This window comes from Carya illinoinensis, chromosome 4 (assembly GCF_018687715.1).
Source record: "Carya illinoinensis cultivar Pawnee chromosome 4, C.illinoinensisPawnee_v1, whole genome shotgun sequence".
NCBI lineage: Eukaryota > Viridiplantae > Streptophyta > Magnoliopsida > Fagales > Juglandaceae > Carya > Carya illinoinensis.
Genome location: NC_056755.1, coordinates 40,347,165 through 40,369,252, shown reverse-complemented (window position 1 = coordinate 40,369,252; position 22,088 = coordinate 40,347,165). Strand labels below are relative to the sequence as shown.

Here is a 22,088-nt window from a genome sequence, read left to right as displayed (position 1 = left end):
TGTCATCAAGTTCTCAGATTTTTCACCCTTGTGTAATGATTTCAAACAAAAAGACACTCGTTCACTCCCAGCAACAGTTAAACGTGTTCGTCTCCCATTAGCAGGATGCGAGATGCTGTGTTCTGATAGCAGCAGATCTTAGAGATCCTATATTGCTAATGGCAGATAAAGTAGTAACTACTTAGCAAATAATAATCATAACAACAACGCAGTAATTGCCAGCTTATAGAGAAAAAGAAACATTGAAGTTGCAAAGTACAATATTCAAGCAGGAGGAACCTGAAAACTAAGGACAGAAATGTGGAGTAAAGAAAAAAACAACCAACAAGGTTGTCATGGCAGACCCGATATGAACTCTGCCACCTCCACTTCAGGCCATTAATCCTAAGTTACCCATACTTAGAACCAGCCCAAAGCAAACACACGAAAACAAGGATCCCAAACAAGTGCAGGAACCTTAAAAGACTCGACAAACTAACATTGACTGAATCTGACAACAGACTTTGTGAGACTGGAAATATTGAAAAGCTTAACACTATCAAAGACGAGTGACCAAGCTAAAACACTGGGCATTCAACATTCAGCAAAACAAAACCAGGAGCAAGTGGGTACACCCTTAAAGCAGGACTTGGTAACTGTATTCACGGGGAACCACGGCCATAAAAGCAGTAGCCTCCCTTCAATGGCAAGCTAAATACGTGAAACAAGCTTTCCATTGTCAGGAAAGCCTGCAAAAAATGGACCAAGAAGTGATCCGCCATGTTCCCCTGAAAAATAACCAAGCCACTAAGCTACCGGCACCCCACTGCTGTCGGCTAAAAACGTATGCTGAATGCTGCTACCCGTGTGAGTTGAGTGTACAAGCTTTATGCATCTACTATCCGTCAAGTTCTTGGATTTCCTAATCCAATTCTATATCCACCTCTAAGGTCCCCCAACATGCATATGCTCCATCCCCGATTAAGAGAGAATATCGCATCTCCACAAGCTCTCCACAAGCAGTTCAACGGTGCCACTGCTGATTGAATTGCAGTGTTGAAGATTCAACCCCATCAGGGTCTTCCCCAATTTCTCCAAGAAAGGCATGCTCTTGTTTGACACTTCAGAACATCCCGACAATGAAAGGACCTGCAAATTGAGCTGTTCTGCACAAGAAAGCACTTCGATGCCACAATCAGTGATAGCACACTTTGAGACATCTAGATCATTGAGTAACAGGCAATTGTCAGCAATTGCCACCAAGCTCGCATCAGTGATCTTCCTGCACCCATCAAGATTCAGCAGTTCAAGGGTTCCCCCATGTAGCCTAGTCAAGGCCAAAATTACTTCATCTGTCAAATTCAAGCAGCTGCTAAGTATCACCTTGACAAGTCCTGCGTCGCAGCTCTCTAGAAGAGGGAGAAGCCCAGAGTCTGTTATTCCATGAAGCCCAGTCAGGTCTACGTGCTGAATCCCAGGGCACAACTTACCCACCATGGCCAGACTAGCGCTACCAAACCCAGGGCAATTTCGAATGGACAATGATCGAAGAGATGTGCAGGGAGAGGGCACAGGAAACCCCATAGGCACATCCCTAATTCCCAAGCACTTCACTAGGGTAAGAGACTTCAACTTGGTTCCGCAGTTTGAGAGGGCGCCAATAACCCCTAGTTGGGAGACCCTGTTACACTCTTCCAACTGCAGGCTCTCCAGTGATCCTGCAGCTTTAGCAAAAGCTACCAATCCATCGTTTGATACAAAGCAACATTTGCGAAGGCACATCTGCTTCAGGTTGATGCATCCCTTGCCAATGGCTTCAAGACTCACATCTGTTACCCCCCGACAAGAAGTAACTGACAAAGATGCCAGTTTTTGTAGACCCTGAGCAATACCCATGACCCAAAAGCCCTTCTCACTCACATTTTGTAGACCACCAAGGACTAGATTTGTAATGGCTTGGCCATAGTGCCCAATAACGGCAAGGGAGAAATCTGTGATGTTCAAGGACTGCAGCTTTACCTTTGACAGGACAAGAGCTGATGACAAGAGACTTGATATTCCATGATCCCTAACAAGGGGGCAGTCTTTGACAGAGACAATCTGCAGCTTGGTGCAAGACCTTCCAATTGCTTGCAAGCCCTCGTTCCCAATATTTGAACATGATTCGATATTCAATGCAATCAAATTAGGGCAGTTCTCTGCAATTGCAATCAACCCCTTGTTAGATATTGAGGGACAGTGGCAAAGGTCAAGCTTCTCCAACAAATGGCATCCTTTAGCAATCTCAGATAGGCCATCATCCCCTACAGAAAAAGTATTCCACAAGGAAAGAACCTTGAGAGAAGGGCAACCGTGGGCAACAGCAGAGAGGCCAAGGTCAGTGACTCCACGAGGAGAATTGTTTCCTCGGATGGACAGCTTTCCTAGCCCCCCACGGGCCCTGGTTCCAACTGCAATTGCTGCAAGTCTTATATCGGTAGCTTTCTTCCCGTCCAAACACCTGCTAAGGTAACCATCACTTTCAAGATCTGGATCTTCATCACTAGTGACCATATCAACATCATTAGAAGCAGACACCTCCTTGCAATTTTCAGCCTTACGGATGTTACTCAGGAGCATAAGCCAACGCTTGGAGACGCAAGCACAGGAGCTCCTCTCTTTGCCTTCAGGGAGGCGTCTGAATATCTCAAATAGACATTCCTCAGGAAGAACTTCAATGGAAGGTTTCTCATCCTGCTCAAACCCATTTCCTCCAAAGTTGAATAGGGTATCAATCCGAGCCCGCTTGCTAGGAGGGCAGTACATGTCCACATGGGAACCAATTGAAAAAGAGCCCCCAAGACATAATTCATCTTCACCTGAAAACCCAGTGAAAAAACCGATATCAGCTAAAACTGTCCCCCTTTTCGGTCAAGCACACAAAATTGTTTAGAACTAAGAAAATCTAGTGATTTCACTGCCAAACGGTTTCTCCCATGCTATTACTCAAAGAAGATCTAAGCTTCCCTTACTAAGAAAATTATGATATCCGCGATTTTTTTCCAAAAATAATTGAATTAGGACCTACCATTTAACTCAAGTGCAATCTATCATAGCTGTTTAAGTTTTCTATAAGAAAACATCGATCTTGCTTTACCTAAACGTCTCCTACTTGTTCCGGTGGGAGAAAGAAACATTTCTTAAAAAGAAAGAAAAATCTCGAGCTATGTAATTATACATCCAAAGGATTTATGTCTCCTAGTCAGTTAATGATCCAAACCATTCCCAGATCAAAGATATAGTCAAGATCTCAAGCTATGTAAGAAACCAACGCTTACCCATTAATATCAAACAAAAATAAAGAATACCCATAAAGCCAAATCCAGCAACAACTAATCAACCACCGGCAAAATCAAACAAAGAAGCAAAAGAAAAAAATAAATAAATAAATCAAAGACCCAAAAGAACTTACCACGATAATTGACGAGGGTAGACATGAGCAAACACTTTCAATCCCCAGGAATCCAAATCCAAGCCGAGCCTCAGAGCAAAACCCAGTACTCGGACCAAAAAGAAACACAACTACAGATACAAAAACAAGGCTGAAGAGCATTTGAAACCCTAACAAGTAGGGAAAAAAAGGAGAAGAAAGAAGAAGGAAAAGACGGAGCCTGGGACTCAAATGTATGTGCGTGTATCTGCACATAATCGCAAAAAGCCAATATATATATTGGAAAGTGGGGAAAAAAGGTGTCGCATTCAGAGGCTCATCAGGTACATTAACATTGCCTTTTTGTTTACATGCAAAGTGCAATGTATCTCCCTTCCCAAACCCGTCTTTCAGGCCCCAGGTCAAACCGCCACTCAACATCCGCAGAGCCAGAAAGCGAATACCCGGAACTGCCCTTTATTTCCTTCTCTTTTTTCCAATTAATTTTATTCTTTTACAAGTCATTAGAGTAATTGCGCGTGCATATACACCTAATATATGGATGACATGATTCCAGCGCTGATACGGTTGGGTCTAATTGAGTTGATCTCTTGGATTATCGAATCAAAGTTTGATATAAATAGTTCAAGCTCGAGTTTGGGAGTTTACTACATAATAGGATATAAAACTACTACGTCTAACCTACTAAATGTTAATACATATTATAAAGTAGTCACTCTAATTTAATTAATTTATATTATTAAATTTAACATATATGCATACATATTAGATATATATATAAATAAAAGAATATTAATATATAGGAATAACTTATATATACGCACGCATGTATATATATATATGCATATTTAACAATGTATTATCGAGATCTAATTGAGTCGAGCTAATGAGACAGGTTAAACATAAACGAGTGAGTCTTAATAGATTTTAACTGAGTTGGGTCAAGCTTAATTAAGTATATGTTATTTACTAATCGAGTATGTTTCTACTTTTACGATTGAGTTTTTTCTTTCATAAACTGAGCTAAATTTAACTTTAACTGAAAAATTATCAAGTGAATAATCATACGGAATGATTCAGTTATATCTCTAAATGCTGATTGGCATTCATTTGAAATTTACTATATACCAATTATTTAAGGTTTGAAATATTCAACTAAACATTGAGCATCATGGTAAATTTATGATCATAAACATTGTTTAAAGAGAGTGAAAAAAAAAACAATAATGTTTAGGATTGTAATCTTGCGCTTCTATCCCAATTTTTAAGACAAAAGGAGATGAAAAATATGAAGTTGTTAAAGTCCAAAAGGTTTATAACTACTGGATATTAATTTGGTTTAAGTTTTTAATCCTTATGATCATAACATTCTACTATACTTTTGAATTTGATTTTTATAGTGGCTCACTCCATCAATACTCGCTCAGTAGTAGCTCTTTACCTTTTTGGCAATTTCACCATTTATCTATATTTAATGGCTTAGCACTATGTTTATATATAGTATTAAGACATTTTAATTCAATTTATAAGTTGTCCCTTTCTTGATTTGTAAATGACGGGACATGGTTCTTGCTTTGATATCAATTATTAAATATATAGCTATTGATAAAACAAAATTCTATAACTATTAAATACTAATTTAATTAAATTTTTAAACCCCATTATGAGAAAATAAGTTGTAACAGCCCGCTAGAAATTCAATTGTGAAATTTCTATTAACTTTAGGAATCTCGTGAAAACCTCATAAGTTTTCACGAATCCATTAATCGTATAGGTTTTTGTCTAACTATATAGTTAGTGTTATTATTTACTATGGTATCATAAGTGTATTTTTTATTATTGGAGATAGTTAGAAGTGTCAAAATGTATTATGGTTTGTGCCATTAGACTCGGAGGATTATTTAAAGTCTTATGGCGCAATAACATTTTTTCATATTTTCAGACAAAACGTCTGTTCAAAACCGTAGATATTATTGGATAAAAAGAAATATCTTGAGGTAAATTTCGTGAATATTATTGGGTAAAATTATTTTGAGTTGATAGATATTATTAGATAAAAATATCTTAAGTTGATTTTTTTTTAGATATTATTGGATAGAATATTATAAGATAATCATTTATAGATTTTTTTTGGGTAGGAGAAAACTACACTCAACTCTCAAGTCCAGCCTCATCTCTTCCATATCTCATTCATAAGTATCTCCAGCCACATCTCCCCACGAAATTATCTTCATTTACACTTTCCATTAAAAGAATATCAAACACTCTCTCTCGGACAGCTTTTAGGAGGTCTTTTGTACACCCATTTCGAAGCTTTTGTAAGTGTTTTATCATAAAGTCTCCTTCATATAAGTTGTTCCTTTTTTAGTCTAGTTTACATGGATATCTTATTTACCCCATTTGAAGATCATTTGGTCAGTCCAATATTGTGTAAACTATAGAAAGGTCATTCTGGGAGATAAACTGGAGAATATGTTATAGTTTGGAGTTTTTGACCAAGCTAATGGATAGATATTGATCCAAAATTTTTATGGAGTATTGTTAACATGTATATGTGACTATTGGTTGAGGATTTTTGCATGATTAAAGGTTTTGATGAAAGATTTTCTTAGATTTAGAAACTTAGAAACTGGAAGAAGAAAAACAGTTTCTGTTTTGAGAAAGTTTAACTCTTTGGTGGTCTAAACCTATTCTAATGACTTTAATAATTTTATTGGAGGATCTTAAGTATCTTATATACATGTTATATTATTATTTTGAAAATATTTGATGTTAGTGTCAAAGATATGAAATTTTATGCAAAGAGATATTCAGATAAGCCAAAGTGTGGATATTCTTGGCTAAATTTATGTTTTGGTTAATTTCTAACCATGTGATCTTGAATTAGAAGCTTGTATATGTTTTAGAACATCTTTTTAAACCATGTAATGGTTTGGTTTGAAGATCATACATTTATAAGTCATAGATCAAGAGATTTATCAAAACTAGTTGAGGAAAAAGTTTCTGTTTTTGGACTAAGTGTAAAATCAAAAACTCCAAATGTTATTTTGTGATTTTGGTGACTTTAGTTTGATGATTTAAAGCATGGTTGATGTTAGGATGATATTATGAATATGTTAGAAGTAAGATTTGATTTTTGAAATTCTTGGAGATATTTTGATTTAAGGTCAAAACTTGTGATTCAAGTGCTTGGATCTTTTTACAAAAAAGTTTGGTGTTGATTATTAGTTTTTTTTAAATGGATGTTTTAAGTATGGTTTTGAACTTAGGATTGGAAGATGTTTGTTGCAAAATTTTGGTTTAAGCATGAGTTTTGAAGTTGGAAAGAATTGCAACAAAAATAAAGGGAAATGGCCTATGGATGTTTCGATCATAGTGTGTTCTTCATAGTTGTGTTTTGTTTAAAATTTTTCTGAGTTGATATTTAAATTTAGGACAAAATTTACATGAGAAATCTAAATTTTGAAAACTTTTGGAGTTAGTATGCAAAATCCTTAAGTTATGGGTAAAACGATCATTTTCCCACATGTAGAGAGCAAAATAAAAATTTTACTCTTTAAGTTAGTATTTTTCATATTTCAAATTTTTAGTGATTTAGTTCTAACTTTTAGAATCACTAATTACAGTTCCTCGTGATCGCACTTGAAATTTTATAAGAAACGCGGAGATCGAGGTAAGTTAGCTTTTAACTTACTAGCAGTCTACTGTGTATGTGTGCTAAGTAAAGGGACTACAGTGTATGTATGTATGTTATCATATATGTCATGCCATGCCAAGCCAAGTTATCACGTAATTGTCTATTATACAGAATTTATTCTGTCATAAATTTTTATCTGTTACATAATATATTCTGTTATGTATTAATGTACCTTACAAGTACGTCATGCTAAGTATGCCATCTATTACATGTATGTCAAGTCATGTAATATTCACTGTTGCAAGTATGTCATGTTAAATATGTTGTCTATTATATGTTATGCAATGTTACGAAATATTTCTATCTCAAGTTGGTCATGTATTTCAAGTTATATTTAAGTCACGTTATGTTACGTCAGGGCTCCAGTCCTTTCGTATTCCAGTCACGTTTCATCTTGATTACTTATGTATGGGGTCACAGCAATTGTGACGCATACACTACGTGAGACACAGCAATTGTGTCACGTAAAATACATGGGGCCACAACAACTGTAGAGTATGTATTTACACGTAGAATATATGTGGCCACAACAACTGTGGAGTATGTATTTTTCATGTTAAGTCAAGTTTGTGTAGAATACATGGGGCCACAACAACTGTGGAGTATGTATTTATACGTATAATACATGGGGCCACAACAACTGTGGAGTATGTATTTTTCATGTTAAGTCAAGTTTGCGTAGAATACATGGGGCCACAACAATTGTGGAGTATGTATTTACACGTAAAATACATGGGGCCACAACAACTGTGAAGTATGTATTTTTCATGTTAATTCAAGTTTCAAAGCAAGTTCATGCTAAGTCAAGTTTCAGATCAAGTTCATGTCAAGTCAAGTTCAGTTCATGTTTCAATTTAAGTTATGAAAATTATGCTATGTTGTACTCCAAGTTATGCTTTAATTACTTATGAATTTGATTATGCATTTATGCTTTTACTGTCATCCATGCATCATTAGCTTGTGTGGAAGTTTTTTGTTAACTTACTGAGATTTGTAATCAAATCTCACTTTGGTAGTCCCAACTATCATTCCCCCCGAATGGTAGATCTTGTTACAAGACCTGAAGGAGAATCAGGAGCTGATCAACTAGACACAGTTGACTAAGTGACGGTGCAACATAAATGTTGATATAGTAATTAACGTAAATTACTACTTGTACGATTGAGTTGCATCTCTACTACTTTTTGGATCATAACCATTTTGGACTAGTATTGTTATCTTAGTTGTTCAATGGATTTTTATGTATGAAGTATGTTTTAAGCATTTGGGATATTTTCAATTTGGTGCATAGTATTGCTAAAGAAAAAATTTATCCGCTGCGAATATTGCATATTGTTAGATGCATGTTAGGAATATTGCATCTTATATGTCATGAACGGGGGCAGGTAACATTGTGTTGCATGTCTCGACGCTTCAAATGTCTGTCCGATCCCAAATAGAATTTGGGGGTGTCACATAAGTGATATAAAATGGAAGGAAATTTAGGAACATAAATAAATTATACTTTTTGGGAGAACGTACTTATCATTTAAAATGAGATTAAAATGCATTAATAGAACAAGTTGTGCAAATGGCACTTTAATTACCTATATAGTATAATGACACTTAAAAAACCTAAGAAAAAAGTCAAAAAAATAGTATACTTTTGCAAGTTGTGGTTAATTTTATTTAGTCAAAGCTCTCGATCGATCGGTTAAGAGGAAAGCCGTGTACTTTTCTCAGCTCGGATAAACAATATATAATAATGGTTTGTGAGATCAGTAGATGAAATGAAAAATTAATTAATACTAATAATTAAATAGTTTGTGAATAATAATAAAATTATTTAAGTAATGATTTTTTTATAAATTTTTAAGAAATGAGAGAGAAAAAATTGAATAAAAATATTTTTAAATGTAATTTTTTTAATATTATATTTGTATTAAAATTTGAAAATTTTGAATATTTTTATATTTTATTCAAGTGATGTTTGAATAAAAAAATTATATAAAATGAGATAAAAAAATATTACAGACTTGAGATTTGGAATTCCAACTCATGTAACAGCAATTTTCTTTTATTTTTGCTATTAATTTAGCTTCATAAATATAACAACTTGGTAACAAATATGGATTTTGAACACTTACATGCCGATCATAAATACAATATTTATTTACACTTAAATCGCATTAATCATAATAAATAAAAAAATAAATATATTTTATATAATTTCGATAATGTATTAAGTGCGGTAATATACAAATTTTAAATTCTAAACACGGAACAATCGTTGTCAATCTATTGGATGATGTTTTCCATCATGAAGAACCAAACCAACCAAGGATGTGACCTTTTAAATGAAGATGATGCCTATACATGAGATTAACATTGGATTAGTGTTTAGCTTAAGATAGAATAAAGTTATTGGGAAATTGCCTTTGGGAATGTCCAAATCATTTGAAATGGTACCTCATCATCATCAATTAACTCTTGTGATTTTTCTTGGAACCATTTTATTATAATTTTCTGTCTAATCACTTTTATAGTGTGTGATATATCATTTCTTTGTTAGTGGTCATGAAAGAGTGTGCTTTATCTCTCGCATATATGCACTATTCCTAGCTTACATTAATTATTGCTATATATTTTGTTATAATCACGTACTTGTCATCCATCGTGCTAGAAATATTGTCCAATGAAAAGCTTAGCCATAGTTTTTTTTTTTTTTTAATAAGATTTGAAAAATTAAATTCACATAGGTGTCATAAATCTTTACGCACTTGTATATTTTTTTTTTAGTAATACTACATATAGAATGTACAAACATTGTGTAATCTGTTTGAAAAAAAATTTTATTTACAGTCATTATTTGTAGACTATATGTGTAGGCTCTTTATTAAATGAGAAAAAAATATCATTTTTTGAAGAAATATTTTTATAATTTTAAAAAATTTTAAAGATAAAATTACATAAGCCTGTATTGTACCCTCCAAATAGATATTATACGTAGTATTGCTCTTTGAAAATGAGTGACGTCTATTATTAAAAAATTAATTTTTTCATATAAATTTTATTTTTTTTCAAAATGATTACTCGATATTTACGCATAAATCATGATTGTAAAATTTATTTCTCATATTTTTTAACTCGAGACTTATTATAATCATAAAAATAGTATAAATATTATTATGTTTTAATCAATTTATATAATAAAATTGTTTATAAATAAATTTTTTTCATGATAAAAGAATGAGCTTTGACCAATATGATCAGAGTGGTCAAGAATTGCTTCTTGAGGAGTTGTTGAGAGAGAGAGAGAGAGAGAGGGGAGAGAGACAGTGAATCCGAATGGGTTGACTTGGAAAAACATAGACTTGGTAGTAGTGATCGAGAGGGACCCATGATGTCTTATGTGGTGGCGTATATAATTAATTGGTATATAAAATTTTGACGGTTCTTTTATTTTAGACAAAAACAAGAAAAAGGTGGTTGGGATGTGCAATGAATTTGATTTAGAATATTAATATGAATACATGTGGGAGGCTCCAATGCATGCTAAGACATTGTTTTCTGACTGTGGGTTAGAATCAATGGATCTCTCATCTCAGAAACTTCGGCTTTTGTTCTCTTTATCATTTCGTACGCGTGTGAGTACCGCAAGAAATTGCCGACCATTTCCCCCCGGCCTTCCTCTCCTCTCTCTCTCTCTCTCTCTCTCTCTCTCTCCGTCTGACATATATAATTAATTAAAATTTATTTGAAAAACTATAATTAGTTAAAAGTTCTTTACTTTGATCCGTATTAGATTAGCCATAACTTTGTTAAATGAAAAATGTTTATGAATCTTTTCATATAGGTTTCACTATTTTAGAAAATAATTATACGAGATTTGCTCATCTTAAATTTTCTTGATAAGGAGTTTCTGTAAGTACGTCTCAAGTAATTTAAGAAGAAACTGTCCAAATCTAATTATTCATAAAAATTAGTTTCACCCACGAGAATTTGAACATTAGATCTGGATGGAGTATACCACTAAGATAGACTCTAACCACTTCAACCAACTCTTAAGGATTAAGTTTTACAATATCTGACTTTTATATGAAAAAATATAGTTGCAAGCATAATTGTATACTAATCTGCGCACCAATTTGATATGATTGGTTAAAAAGTAGATTTTATTGAAAACAGTGTTAATTTAAATTTTAAGTATGAATGAATCAATATTGGTACGCATATTAGAAAACTCATTTTATATAGATTTATCTATTAATTAAACCTTTTTCTTAAGAAAAGAAAACTTATCAATTTTCATAAAATGATAAAATGTTATTTTCTCTATTTATTTTAAAAAAATTTTAAAGTCAAAATTTTATAGAAAATAAAACCTCTTACTGGTCTTTAAAAAAAAAGAAAAAAAGAAAAGAAAAGAAAAAAAAGGACAGTAAAATGCATGTATTAATTGCGTGCAACATTTTCTCATGACTCTTTTTAAACATGCAAGGAAAGAAAGAAAGAAAGAAAAAACATGTAAAACTGCAAAGTCGATGGATCGTTAAAATCCCTTTAATTAATTACTTATACCACAACTTTTAACGAAAGTTCATGCTCACTACTTTATGATCATCCAATTCTTCCCTGCAATGATATGGTTCTGTGCATATATGGCATCACTTGATCTGCTGATTTCGGCCTTTCCTATCCAAAGAACAAATTAATAAGAAAAGAGAGAGTTCAAACATACTGAAATTTTGGGTTCTTTCTCAAATTATATATAGATACATGACATGTTTTATGCTATGCAAGTTATAATAGTATTGGGAAAAAAATATTTTAGCTATAAAGAAATTGCACGAAAATAAACTTACAGATTGACATAATTTAATGTGGTAAGTTAGATTGTACAATTATTTTTATTATAAAATAAATCTAACGTATCATATGAAACCATGTAATTAGTTTATGTGTTTATTTTCATAAAATCTCTTTCTGGCTATAGTATTTCTAAAAAATACATCTATATTAAAATTGAAAAATCATAAGTACTAGAAGAAGATAGATGCATAATATAATATTTATTGATGTCAGTATAAATATTTAGGCAGAGTTATATTCACAAGAAATATATGTTATAAGACACTGTACATATCCATATTCTCTCAATTACTTAAAAGTCTTTAAATTTGAATAAGAATTAAGATATGTGGATGTGATTTTAGAAGATGCATGAGGCAAAGTTGGTGAGCTTGTTTAAAAACAGTGACGTTGGAGGTGCATGCATTGAACATTAGTTGGCAACTTGGCTAACTTGGAGAAGAAGAACCTTTCAAGAATTATAGAAGTACAAGGTGTGGTGGGCGGGTATGGCAGAAACAAGCACAAGTGCACGCAATACAAGGCTAGAAACAAACCCGTTTGGATTTGCAAATGTTTCGTCTCGTTTCATCTCATCATTATAATTTTTTCAAATTTTTATCTAAAATATAATAAATAATTCAATTTTTTTCAAATTTTAAAATAATAATAATATTAAAAAATAATATTCTGATAATATGTTATTCAACTTTTATCTTTCATCTAAAACTATCTCATTCCATTTTATCTTTAAATCTAAACAAGACTAATTAAATATATATTTTACACACAATCTCCAAACTAAAACATAAAAAATAAAAATAAAAACTATATTTTACACGGTTTTGAGTGTTGTTTTTTCTTGTTTTTCATGTTTTTTTTAGTCAGAGTTTGGTCCGTTACGGAGACAGTGGGGTGGAGGATCATATTTAGTTTATGCAAATCTTTCTATGCAATAAACTAAAGCAGCACACCATCGTATGCATACAAATCATGACAATTATAAGGATAAAATTAAAATAATACAAGTTTAGGACATTTAGAAGCACATATTCACAGTAAGTGCATGTGTACCTGTGTGTATATAAATATATGGAAAAATATAGTTGCAAGTATAATTATGTATTAATTTGTGTATTAATATGATGTGATTGGTTAAAAAATAAATTTTATTGAAAATAATATTGAGTTAAATTTTAAGTATGAATAAATCAGTATTGATATATAGATTAGTACGTAACTATATTTATATATAGCAAAACTCTAAATATATTGAGTTTGATGACCCTGTTAACCCATTTGTGGAGGGACAGGAATACTGACAAAAGTTCGTCTTTTCGCTATACCATTCAAGCTTTAAAATTTTTGTATTGTAGTGTTGAATATCCATTGAATGAGGATGCGAAGGTATCTCTAGCTGTATGCGTCTATTTTTATTTTACCATTTATTCTTCGTAGCTTTTCAAACTAATGCGGATATTATGGAGGGCTGATTTTTGTCTTTTGTTCTTCTTTTTTCTTCTTCTTCTTCTTCTTCTTCTTCTTCTTCTTCCTCCTCTTTTTTTTTTTTTTTTTTTAAAAATTAACCAATTATACAATTAGAACCTCATTGAAATATTATAAAAAATAAAAATTTCTCATTCTTAAATATTATAGAATCTCATACACTACGTATCATGGTTTTAAATACCGTACCGTACTGGCAGGTACGGTTGGAATATTCCGTCGATCTGAATACTGACAGTACCGGCTGGTATTTCAGTTTTTATTTTTTATTTTTATTTTTTCAAACTACAAGCTTATTTTTTGATCTCCAATTTATACCAGACTATTTATAATTTATATATATGTATTTATGTATAAATTATTTATATATAAACTATTATTTTATAATATAATTTTTATATATATTTATACATATAATTTATTTATATATCGACTATCCTGAAACGATATTGATACCGAAATATTTCGTTCTAATGTCTTGACCGGTACGACATCTGGTACTGTATTTAAAATATTATTACATACCTACCCTTATTTTTATAATATGGGGTTAAAAAATATAATACATCATGAATTAGGATATTCTAGAATTCTCAATCCAACTTTAAGCTATAGAATATTAGAGATCAGATGATAAATAAATTAAATTTCATAGTATTTATTGTGAACCGTATAAATAATATTGAATTGTTGAATATAGCTTATAAGATTCATTTTTTATATATACCTCTTTCTCATTTTAAAGTCTACAATTCGGATAAGAATTTCATAAGACATTAGCTGATATATTGTGGGAGCTAATTTAATTTTAATTTTGAAAAAGTTAAGCCAATCGTCCAAATTAGGATATAATCCCTTGAAAAATGCTAGGGGATGACGTACGAGCTAAGAAAAATCCTGTAAGGCGACTAAAGTTATTGTACCAATAATAGCGAGTCATCATGCTTATCTGTTTTTAATACCACATTATAAACAGCCTTCAAAACAAAAAAGGAAGGAGAGGACAGAACAAGGGGTTGAATCAAGTCGAACAAAATTGACTACAAATATAGAATTTTTTTTTTTTTTTAAAGATGGGAAGCTTTTAATAATTGACAATTATTTGATCAAGATTCATTTGGTGAACCATATGGATTGGATTCTTTGCATTCTAAATGATCTCTTAGACCCATCACCTGACAAATGGAGGGACAAATGCAAAGATTTTGCTCAAAAAGACGCATTTTTTTTTTTTTTTATATCATGAAGACATCGCAACAACCAAGCACCTAATATGTTTCCCTGAACCTAAAAGAGCCAATTAATATTTGATGTGCTTCAAATTCATCTCTCTCTCTCTCTCCAAAAAATGGAATGTAAACGAGTCGAGTTCAAGCGAGTAATAAATGGTTAATACTCGATTATTTAACACAAGTTGAGCAAAAATTTTTCATCGAATCAGATTTTATGTTCATGAATAACTCGATAAATATTTGAGGGAGTTCGAATACGTTCATGAGCTGCTTGATTTATATAAAATAAATTATTTATATTGTATTTTTTTTTTTACTTTATCTAAAAAGTTTGACAAGTAAATTTTGTCTTTTTGTTAATGTCTTCATAAATGTTGTGTGTGTGTGTGTATATATATATATATATATCAACAATTTGCTTCATAAGGGCTCAAGTAACATGTGTAGTATTAGGAACATTACTAACATTAATCTATTTGAGTATTTTAAATATTCTCATTATACATATAAAGATAATACTGTTAAAAAACAATATATATGAAAATATTTGAGTTTACATGAACTTTTACGTTTTGTATGAGTTGTATCGTTTTTATATTCACGAACAAGTTAACAACTCATATATTAAACGAATCAAGTCAATTTCGAGTTTGCGCGATCCAATCTTAAACGACTTGTCGAATAGTTTTGTTTATTTACGGCACCAGGCATAGCACTTCTTTATCGTTCTTTTCGTGTAAACCAGCCCTCGATGACGAACCATATAGAGTACTTACTACCCAGCATCGAATAATGAGAGATGCTATTTTTAACTCTGAATCTTATTTTCTCCTCTTTCCAGTTGCTTGATTTTTTATTTTGGCGGTTGACATAAGAAAAGGTGTAAAAAAGCCGCAGATAAGCAACCAAGGAAGAAAAATTCAAGTCGAAGAGTAGCGTTATTCTTGAATAATTATACAATCCCAAATTGAGTTGGAAGCTTGAAAGTCCTAGCGACGCTTTGAGTCCCCAACATCTCCCTGGATACACACGTTTGGAACATTAGACATCACTGACCACTTCATGTAGTTCGACGGCTGCTGGATGGAAACTTCATGCTCTCCATTAAGTAATTGGAAAAGCAACCTAACATACTTGAACCACATGTAACAAAGTCCTTGTGTGCATGAATCACAAACCAGCCCTATAGAACATCGATAAAGAACAAATAAGCTTTTGGCTCCTTCCCGGCATATCACAAGGTCAGGCCATGTTCGGTGTATTCACACTAATCGACAATTGATGTCCTGTTGTGCCTTGATTAGGCACAACATTGTATCCAATATTACAATGTTCTTCTGAAGGTGCGTGCCCAGCACATCTAACTCTTTGTGGATACACCACACTCGTATACGCAACAGTCAATCCGGCAGATATAACACCATATAGCTTAATTTTCTTAAAAATAAAACGAGAAAGAATGACCATAACAGCCCATCAACAAGAAAACGAAAAGAGAACAGCAAGTTTATCTATTTTATGTACACACTTACATCTATGTTCAGTTTGAACATGGTAGAAGGGCATGTCCGATGCGGCATATACAGGAGAGAGAGAGAGAGAGAGTACTGTCATTAGTGTGTTGTATTACAAGTGAAACAGAAAAATGTGTTCGAACCTTTTGTTCCTCCTTAGCCCTCAACTATACACAAAAGACTCTTATCTTGATACGAATACACTTAATCATAGAGCCCTTCCTGCTCCCATACATCAACAAGAAACTCTATCATTTCCTATCAATTAAATTTTATAAACACATATCAGAATGTGTAATTAGCAAATTAATCCAACAACATAAAGCAAGATTACCAAATTACACAGCACACTTACAGATAGAGGAATGGGCTGGGGTAAAGGCTGTTTGGTTCCAAGTAAACTTTCATAGGTTGCATTCCAACTGAAAGATAGAATACGTCAGACCACCATGAGTAATGGGATTCTAGCCAGATATATGCATTTATAATCACCCCTCCATATGATTTCTTCTTTCTTAATTAAATTTTGAAAAGACATATTGATCATTACTGATCCTTCATTTCAAAAAGTGTGGAAATCAAAAGGAACTACTATCATTACTCATTAAAAAGCATAAAAAGCACAATGATTTAAGAAACCATTTAAAAGGTGATGGCTTTGATTTTAGTAGATGGGAAATAGTCGTGGTTAATCTATTAACTTGCTGGATGGTTGACACAGGTTTTCAACTAATGAACTCATCATAAAAGACACAAGTAAGACACCTTAATCTGGGTTCCCGACTTTGGTGCGACTGGTCTCTGAACCTGCTACTTCCAATCCATTGAAGCCTGGTTTGGTTCCAGAGAAGAAGACCTGCAATGTACAAATGTACACGTTATATGATATTGTCTCACAAACCCAAATTGCACTAAACCGGAAGCACAAGCCATAAACCCATAAATCATGAACATAACTCACCAAAAGGGGTGATCAAAATACTCCAGATGGCTCCATATGGAAACAACCATATTTGTCTCAGTACATACGCAGGAAAGAAAGAAATAATGTAAGAAAACTTGCCATGATTTACAAAGTCAGAATTGCTGCTTGTGCCGCCAATGCCACCACCACAGTTAAGATTTTGGTTTGATGTGCTGATAGACGAGATGCTTTTTAGAGACTGAACAGTGCTGTTATCCAGATCATATGTGCTGGTACTCCAAAAATCATCCGATAAACTGGATTTTCTCACCATGCGCCCCTGAATTTTTAGCCCCTTTGATGGCTCATCAACAGCTATAATTGGTGTGGGTCCAGTACAGCACCCAAAGCAACCACTGTTCTGTTACAAACCAAGTTAAACCACGTATACAATGAATGCAGCAGCGAAAATAATAGAGCATTAAGGCCAGATAATTAAGTGTCAGCACTTGAACCGGTATAAGTAGTACTCATTAACATTTATTCCCTTTTCCTTTTCACAATTAGGAGTAAAAGAATTCAAGTTCAACAGTTGTGAAGTCCAGATACAGTATCAACAGTGTGCCATCAAACTTGATTCACAATGATCAGGGGCAATATACAAAAATAATTTCAGGTGAAGTTTCTCAACCGTTTTTCCCAGATAGGAAGGATACCGGTTGTTTGAGATGCACAAGAAGAGTTAAGACATTTTTCTTCTAGTGATTCAGGGCACTAACATTGTTATAATTTGAAGGAGCTGCTCGGACACTATAAAAATCAAATGAGACTTAGTTTCAAGTAGGCTCTCTATCTCTATAACTAAATTCATCACCTTTCAGGATGAAAAGTTCATAATATAGCCTTAATTTGTTTCCATGTGATGGCCAATGACCAAATGCAGCTTTGATTTCTTCATTCAGTTTCAACTAGGCTCTCTGTGAGTAAATTTATCATATATACACTCATTTAGTTTTCTTATCTTTCTAATGTTTAAGAGCAGAGCAGACCAGGCAATCAAACTGGCCCAACCAGCAACTAGAACTGTATGCATTTGATGGCCAGAAAGCAAACGACCCCTTCTTGCCGATGAAGGCTTCAACCAGCGACACTGCTCGTGATGTTTGTCCATAGGTCAAATCGGATATGTAGTTATTGGAACAATTGTTGGAGACTCAAATGGTGGATATGCAAGCATGGCAGCTCATATGATGCTCTATATCTCCATGAATCTAGGAACTGTTGCTTGCAAAGCCAATGATGCTTAGCCGGTCTTTTCGAATGATCAGACAAGAGCAGTAATTTTACTATATATATATATATATGTAAGTAAATTTGTATATTTTATATATGGTATTGGTTTTTAATCTCCAACCATCATGATATTTAGGTGCATAAAAGGTACGAGGAGGCAATGTAATCCAACGCCAATTTTGTCAGCGTGCTCATCCATGAAAAGTTAATTAGAGAAGATGCAACTCACATACAGAGATACTTGCATACATATATGGACGAAGTAAAACTTTATATTGCCTTGATGACTTAACTTCGAATACTCTACTAGGAAAAAAAAAAAAGGATCAGATTACTACTAATGGAAACAAATACAACGTGCAGACCGAAAAAGATGGAAGATCGGGAGCAAACAAGTCAACGGTCATTCCAAAAAGGGCCATTTTTTGTTTTTTGAAAAAAAGGTTGAAAGCCAAAACTTAACTAATATCAGAAGCATCCCTAACTGAAGACCCTCCTTGCTTTTTGGGAACAAAAATGGCAGCAATTAAGACGCCCAAAAAGGCAAGAAAAGTACTTCCAAATACAAAATCCAATCCGAATAAAACTGATTATCGGCAATTAAGGCTCGAAACCTAGGACTTACCCCATGCAATCAAGAAAATGACTGATCCAAGCAGCAATCGAGCTATTTATCGTCACCATAATCGCCAAAACTCAAAGCAAAACTCAGCAGTTGGACATGATTCCAAGAAAACCAACGGACGCAACCCTAGATTCTGAAAGGGAAGTAAGAAAACAAAAATCGAATCTAAATCCAAAAGATTCTGGATTTTTCTTTCTACGGTCTTTATTTATAGAGAATCAGAAAGCTGAATTCCCGCGGATATGGGATTATGAGGGCATTGATTGGGTGATTTTTCAGATTTCACACTTTGATGGGCCTCTAGAAGTCCTCTTGCCACTTTCTTGCCCACTGGAATCCTGGATGATTGGAGTGAAGAGTAGCGACACAGGTAATGGACCCCATTCTTTATTATAATTATCTGTGTAATCATTTTCTATAACCATTATCCTCAACAACCTTTTTATCAAATTTTTTGTTATGATTAAAAAATAAAATAAAATACAGTAAGTCTATGTTTCTTTAAATTATATATTAAAAAAGTTTTCTAATAAAAATATTAAAAAAAAATGCTACTCTTTCTGCTTTTTTTTTGGGAGCTACTATTGAGACTTTTTATTTAATATTATTTGTTTACTTAATAATTAAGTAAGTATTTTTTAATAATATTATAAATTTTTTATTTTTTTAAAAATATTTAAAAATATGAAAAAAATACATGTAAAAAAAGAAAAAAAAAATACACAAAATGAACTAACAGGTAGGACTGTTCATACGGGCCAGGTTTTACCCGGCCTAGTTCGGAACCCGGATAACCGGGTTCTCGGTTATGGTTTTCGGTAGGACTGTTCATCCGGGCCGGATAAAGTCCGGATTCCGGTTCCGGGTTTGGAACCCGGATTGCAAAACCCGACCTTATGCGGTCCGGACCCGGGTAGACAATTCGAGTTTCATATTCATAACCCGGTTAATCGGGTTTCTATATAAAGGGAAAAAAAAACCCTAAGTTTCCTTCCCCTCCCCCTGATTCTACGTCTCCTTCGGTCCTTCCCCTCCCCTCATCTGCTCTCTCTCTCTCTCTCTCTCTCTCTCTCTCTCTCTCTCTCTCTCTCTCTCTCTCTCTCTCTCTCTCTCTCTCTCTCAACCCTAGCTACGAAACCGTAGCCGCCGCCGCCGTGATGGTCTCAACCCCGCCTCTTCTCCCACCAACACACTCACACCCATCAAGAACGCGAAGCTCTCACCCCTGTCGCAGATCTGCCTAAACCCGGTAGTCTCTCTTCTCTCTCTCTCTCTCTCTCTCTCTCTCTCTCTCTCTCTCTCTCTCTCTCTCTCTCTCTCTATATATATATATATATATCTGCTATTTTTTGTTAAACGTGGGGTGTTTTTATTTTTCAAGTTTTTCAGATCTGCTATTTCCGTTAGATCTGCATGTATCCTTTTTTTTTTTTTGGGTATTTGGTATTTAGTGTTTTTGAATCACTGTCTCGTGTGGGTTTTCTGATTCCGAGGGTTGAAGGGTTTGATTGGTTGAAGGGTTGAAGGGTTGTGTAAATGCTATGCATTAAATCGATCATGTCTGTAATATAGCTTTTTGTTTAGATAAAGATTCCTACTTGTTCTTGATGAAATGCCTGAACCCAAGGCCTTGTATAAAAGTATAAAATACCGTTGATATTAAACTAAGCTTTTGGGTGTGAAAAAGAAGGTAATTTAATCAATATCCTATATAGTCGCCTTAATTAATTAAGAACTTGTCAACTTGTTGTACGTTTCAATCCCTAATATGAAGGGCTTAGACTTTACTATGATATGTAGAGTGACTTGTTTGATCAAGTGACTGCAGAATGTAGTCAATATCACCTTGAGCTTCAGTCTTTGATAAGGTAATCTTATTTTCTTTATCTGCTTCTCGCAGCTCCTTATTTGTTGCTCTATTCTATTTCCAATTTTTTTTTTTTGGGAATTCTACTTATGAAAAATAATTTTTATTTGGAATTCTGTTCCAGAAAACAATATATTATGTCTCATCTTTTGTCCTCAACGCAGTTGTTTTTATATCTTTTATCCCAAATGTGATTTATGAGCTTTGACATCGTTTCCTTAATTTAGATGTATTTAGGTGTTTGAACTCCTGGCTCTGCAGGTAAGTATCCTGTTTCGAGGTGTTCTATAGTCTTTGGTTTTTTTTTTTTTTTTTCGAAGTGTCCTGGTAAGTATCCTCTCTAATGGATTTATTGTTTTTCCAAAATTGCAGAGCCATCTCTTGGTTCTGACAGTGACCACCTAGAACCTAATCAAACTACCAATGTAGAGGATGATACTCATAAGCATAAGGATGATGGTCAACAACTGTCCAACGGCCAAGTGTCAGTTAGTGAAAAAGGAATTGATCATGAGAAGCATCCAATTGATTTAAGTCAGAGTGCTGAAAGTCCACTCACTGAGACAGCTCCTACAATCCAGGAGGATGCTCCAAAGAAGTCTTTTGCATCAGTGGTGAGTAAAATTTATAGCTGTCTTGCTAGTGTTATCACTAACCTGAAAATACTCAATTGCCTTCATGAATATATAATATTGTTTTAGAGAAGATTCAAATATTCTTTAAAGATCACATGGAATGGAGCTGGTGATTGCATTGATGAATTTGTTGTTTATGTTCACATCTTACAAACAGAGACTTAGATACTTTTCAAATAGGTCTTTGTTGGACTAATTTTGTGTGCATAGCTAAGATACCATTTATTTATTTGCTCACATATTGCTTCTTTTTTTTGCCACAGTGCTGCTGAGTATATTCTGTATAAGCTGAAACTGATGGGAAAGATAATTGAAGTCCACAGTGCTGCTGAATTTTCTTACTTCAATCTTTTTATTTTTTTGGGGGGGGGGATTTGTTTGCATTTAAATGTAGTTTTTCTGATCAATTAGTATGCTAGATTTTATTTTAAGAGTTGGTACTCGAAACCGTTCATTTAAAACAGAGTTGACAAGATAAAATCATTGAAGTGGTGGAAAAATATTAATATTTCCCCATTTCTTTGGTTCAGACCATTAAAAAAAAGCCAATTATAAAAGGATTCTTCCACTGTTTTA

General features: G+C 33.5%; 2 protein-coding genes and 1 long non-coding RNA gene across 6 annotated transcripts; 1 reads left to right on the top strand and 2 right to left on the bottom strand.

The window, feature by feature from the left end:
• Nucleotides 1-215: 215 nt before the first annotated feature.
• LOC122308379 (EIN3-binding F-box protein 1-like) lies at nt 216-3,726 on the bottom strand. Its single transcript, XM_043121662.1, has 2 exons — nt 3,431-3,726; nt 216-2,837 (listed from the first exon to the last, which is right to left on the bottom strand). The coding sequence occupies exons 1-2, from the start codon at nt 3,453-3,455 to the stop codon at nt 961-963; spliced, it is 1,902 nt and encodes a 633-aa protein (XP_042977596.1). The 5' UTR covers nt 3,456-3,726; the 3' UTR covers nt 216-960.
• A 12,438-nt stretch (nt 3,727-16,164) lies between these two features.
• Nucleotides 16,165-19,389, bottom strand: LOC122306411. Of its 4 annotated transcripts, none has more exons than XM_043118838.1 (6): nt 19,011-19,389; nt 18,142-18,370; nt 17,150-17,508; nt 16,954-17,044; nt 16,544-16,610; nt 16,165-16,446 (listed from the first exon to the last, which is right to left on the bottom strand). In XM_043118838.1, exons 2-6 carry the CDS (start codon nt 18,261-18,263, stop codon nt 16,393-16,395), a joined length of 693 nt encoding a protein of 230 aa, XP_042974772.1. In that variant the 5' UTR covers nt 18,264-18,370; nt 19,011-19,389; the 3' UTR covers nt 16,165-16,392. The 4 variants fall into 4 exon arrangements, with proteins under 4 accessions (XP_042974772.1, XP_042974774.1, XP_042974775.1 ...); XM_043118840.1 differs by having other exon boundaries at nt 17,252-17,508; nt 19,011-19,382; XM_043118841.1 differs by lacking the exon at nt 18,142-18,370 and having other exon boundaries at nt 17,150-17,513; nt 19,011-19,386.
• A 713-nt stretch (nt 19,390-20,102) lies between these two features.
• LOC122307774 lies at nt 20,103-22,088 on the top strand. Its single transcript, XR_006241812.1, has 3 exons — nt 20,103-21,138; nt 21,250-21,491; nt 21,776-22,088. It is a non-coding gene; the product is annotated as an uncharacterized LOC122307774 (long non-coding RNA).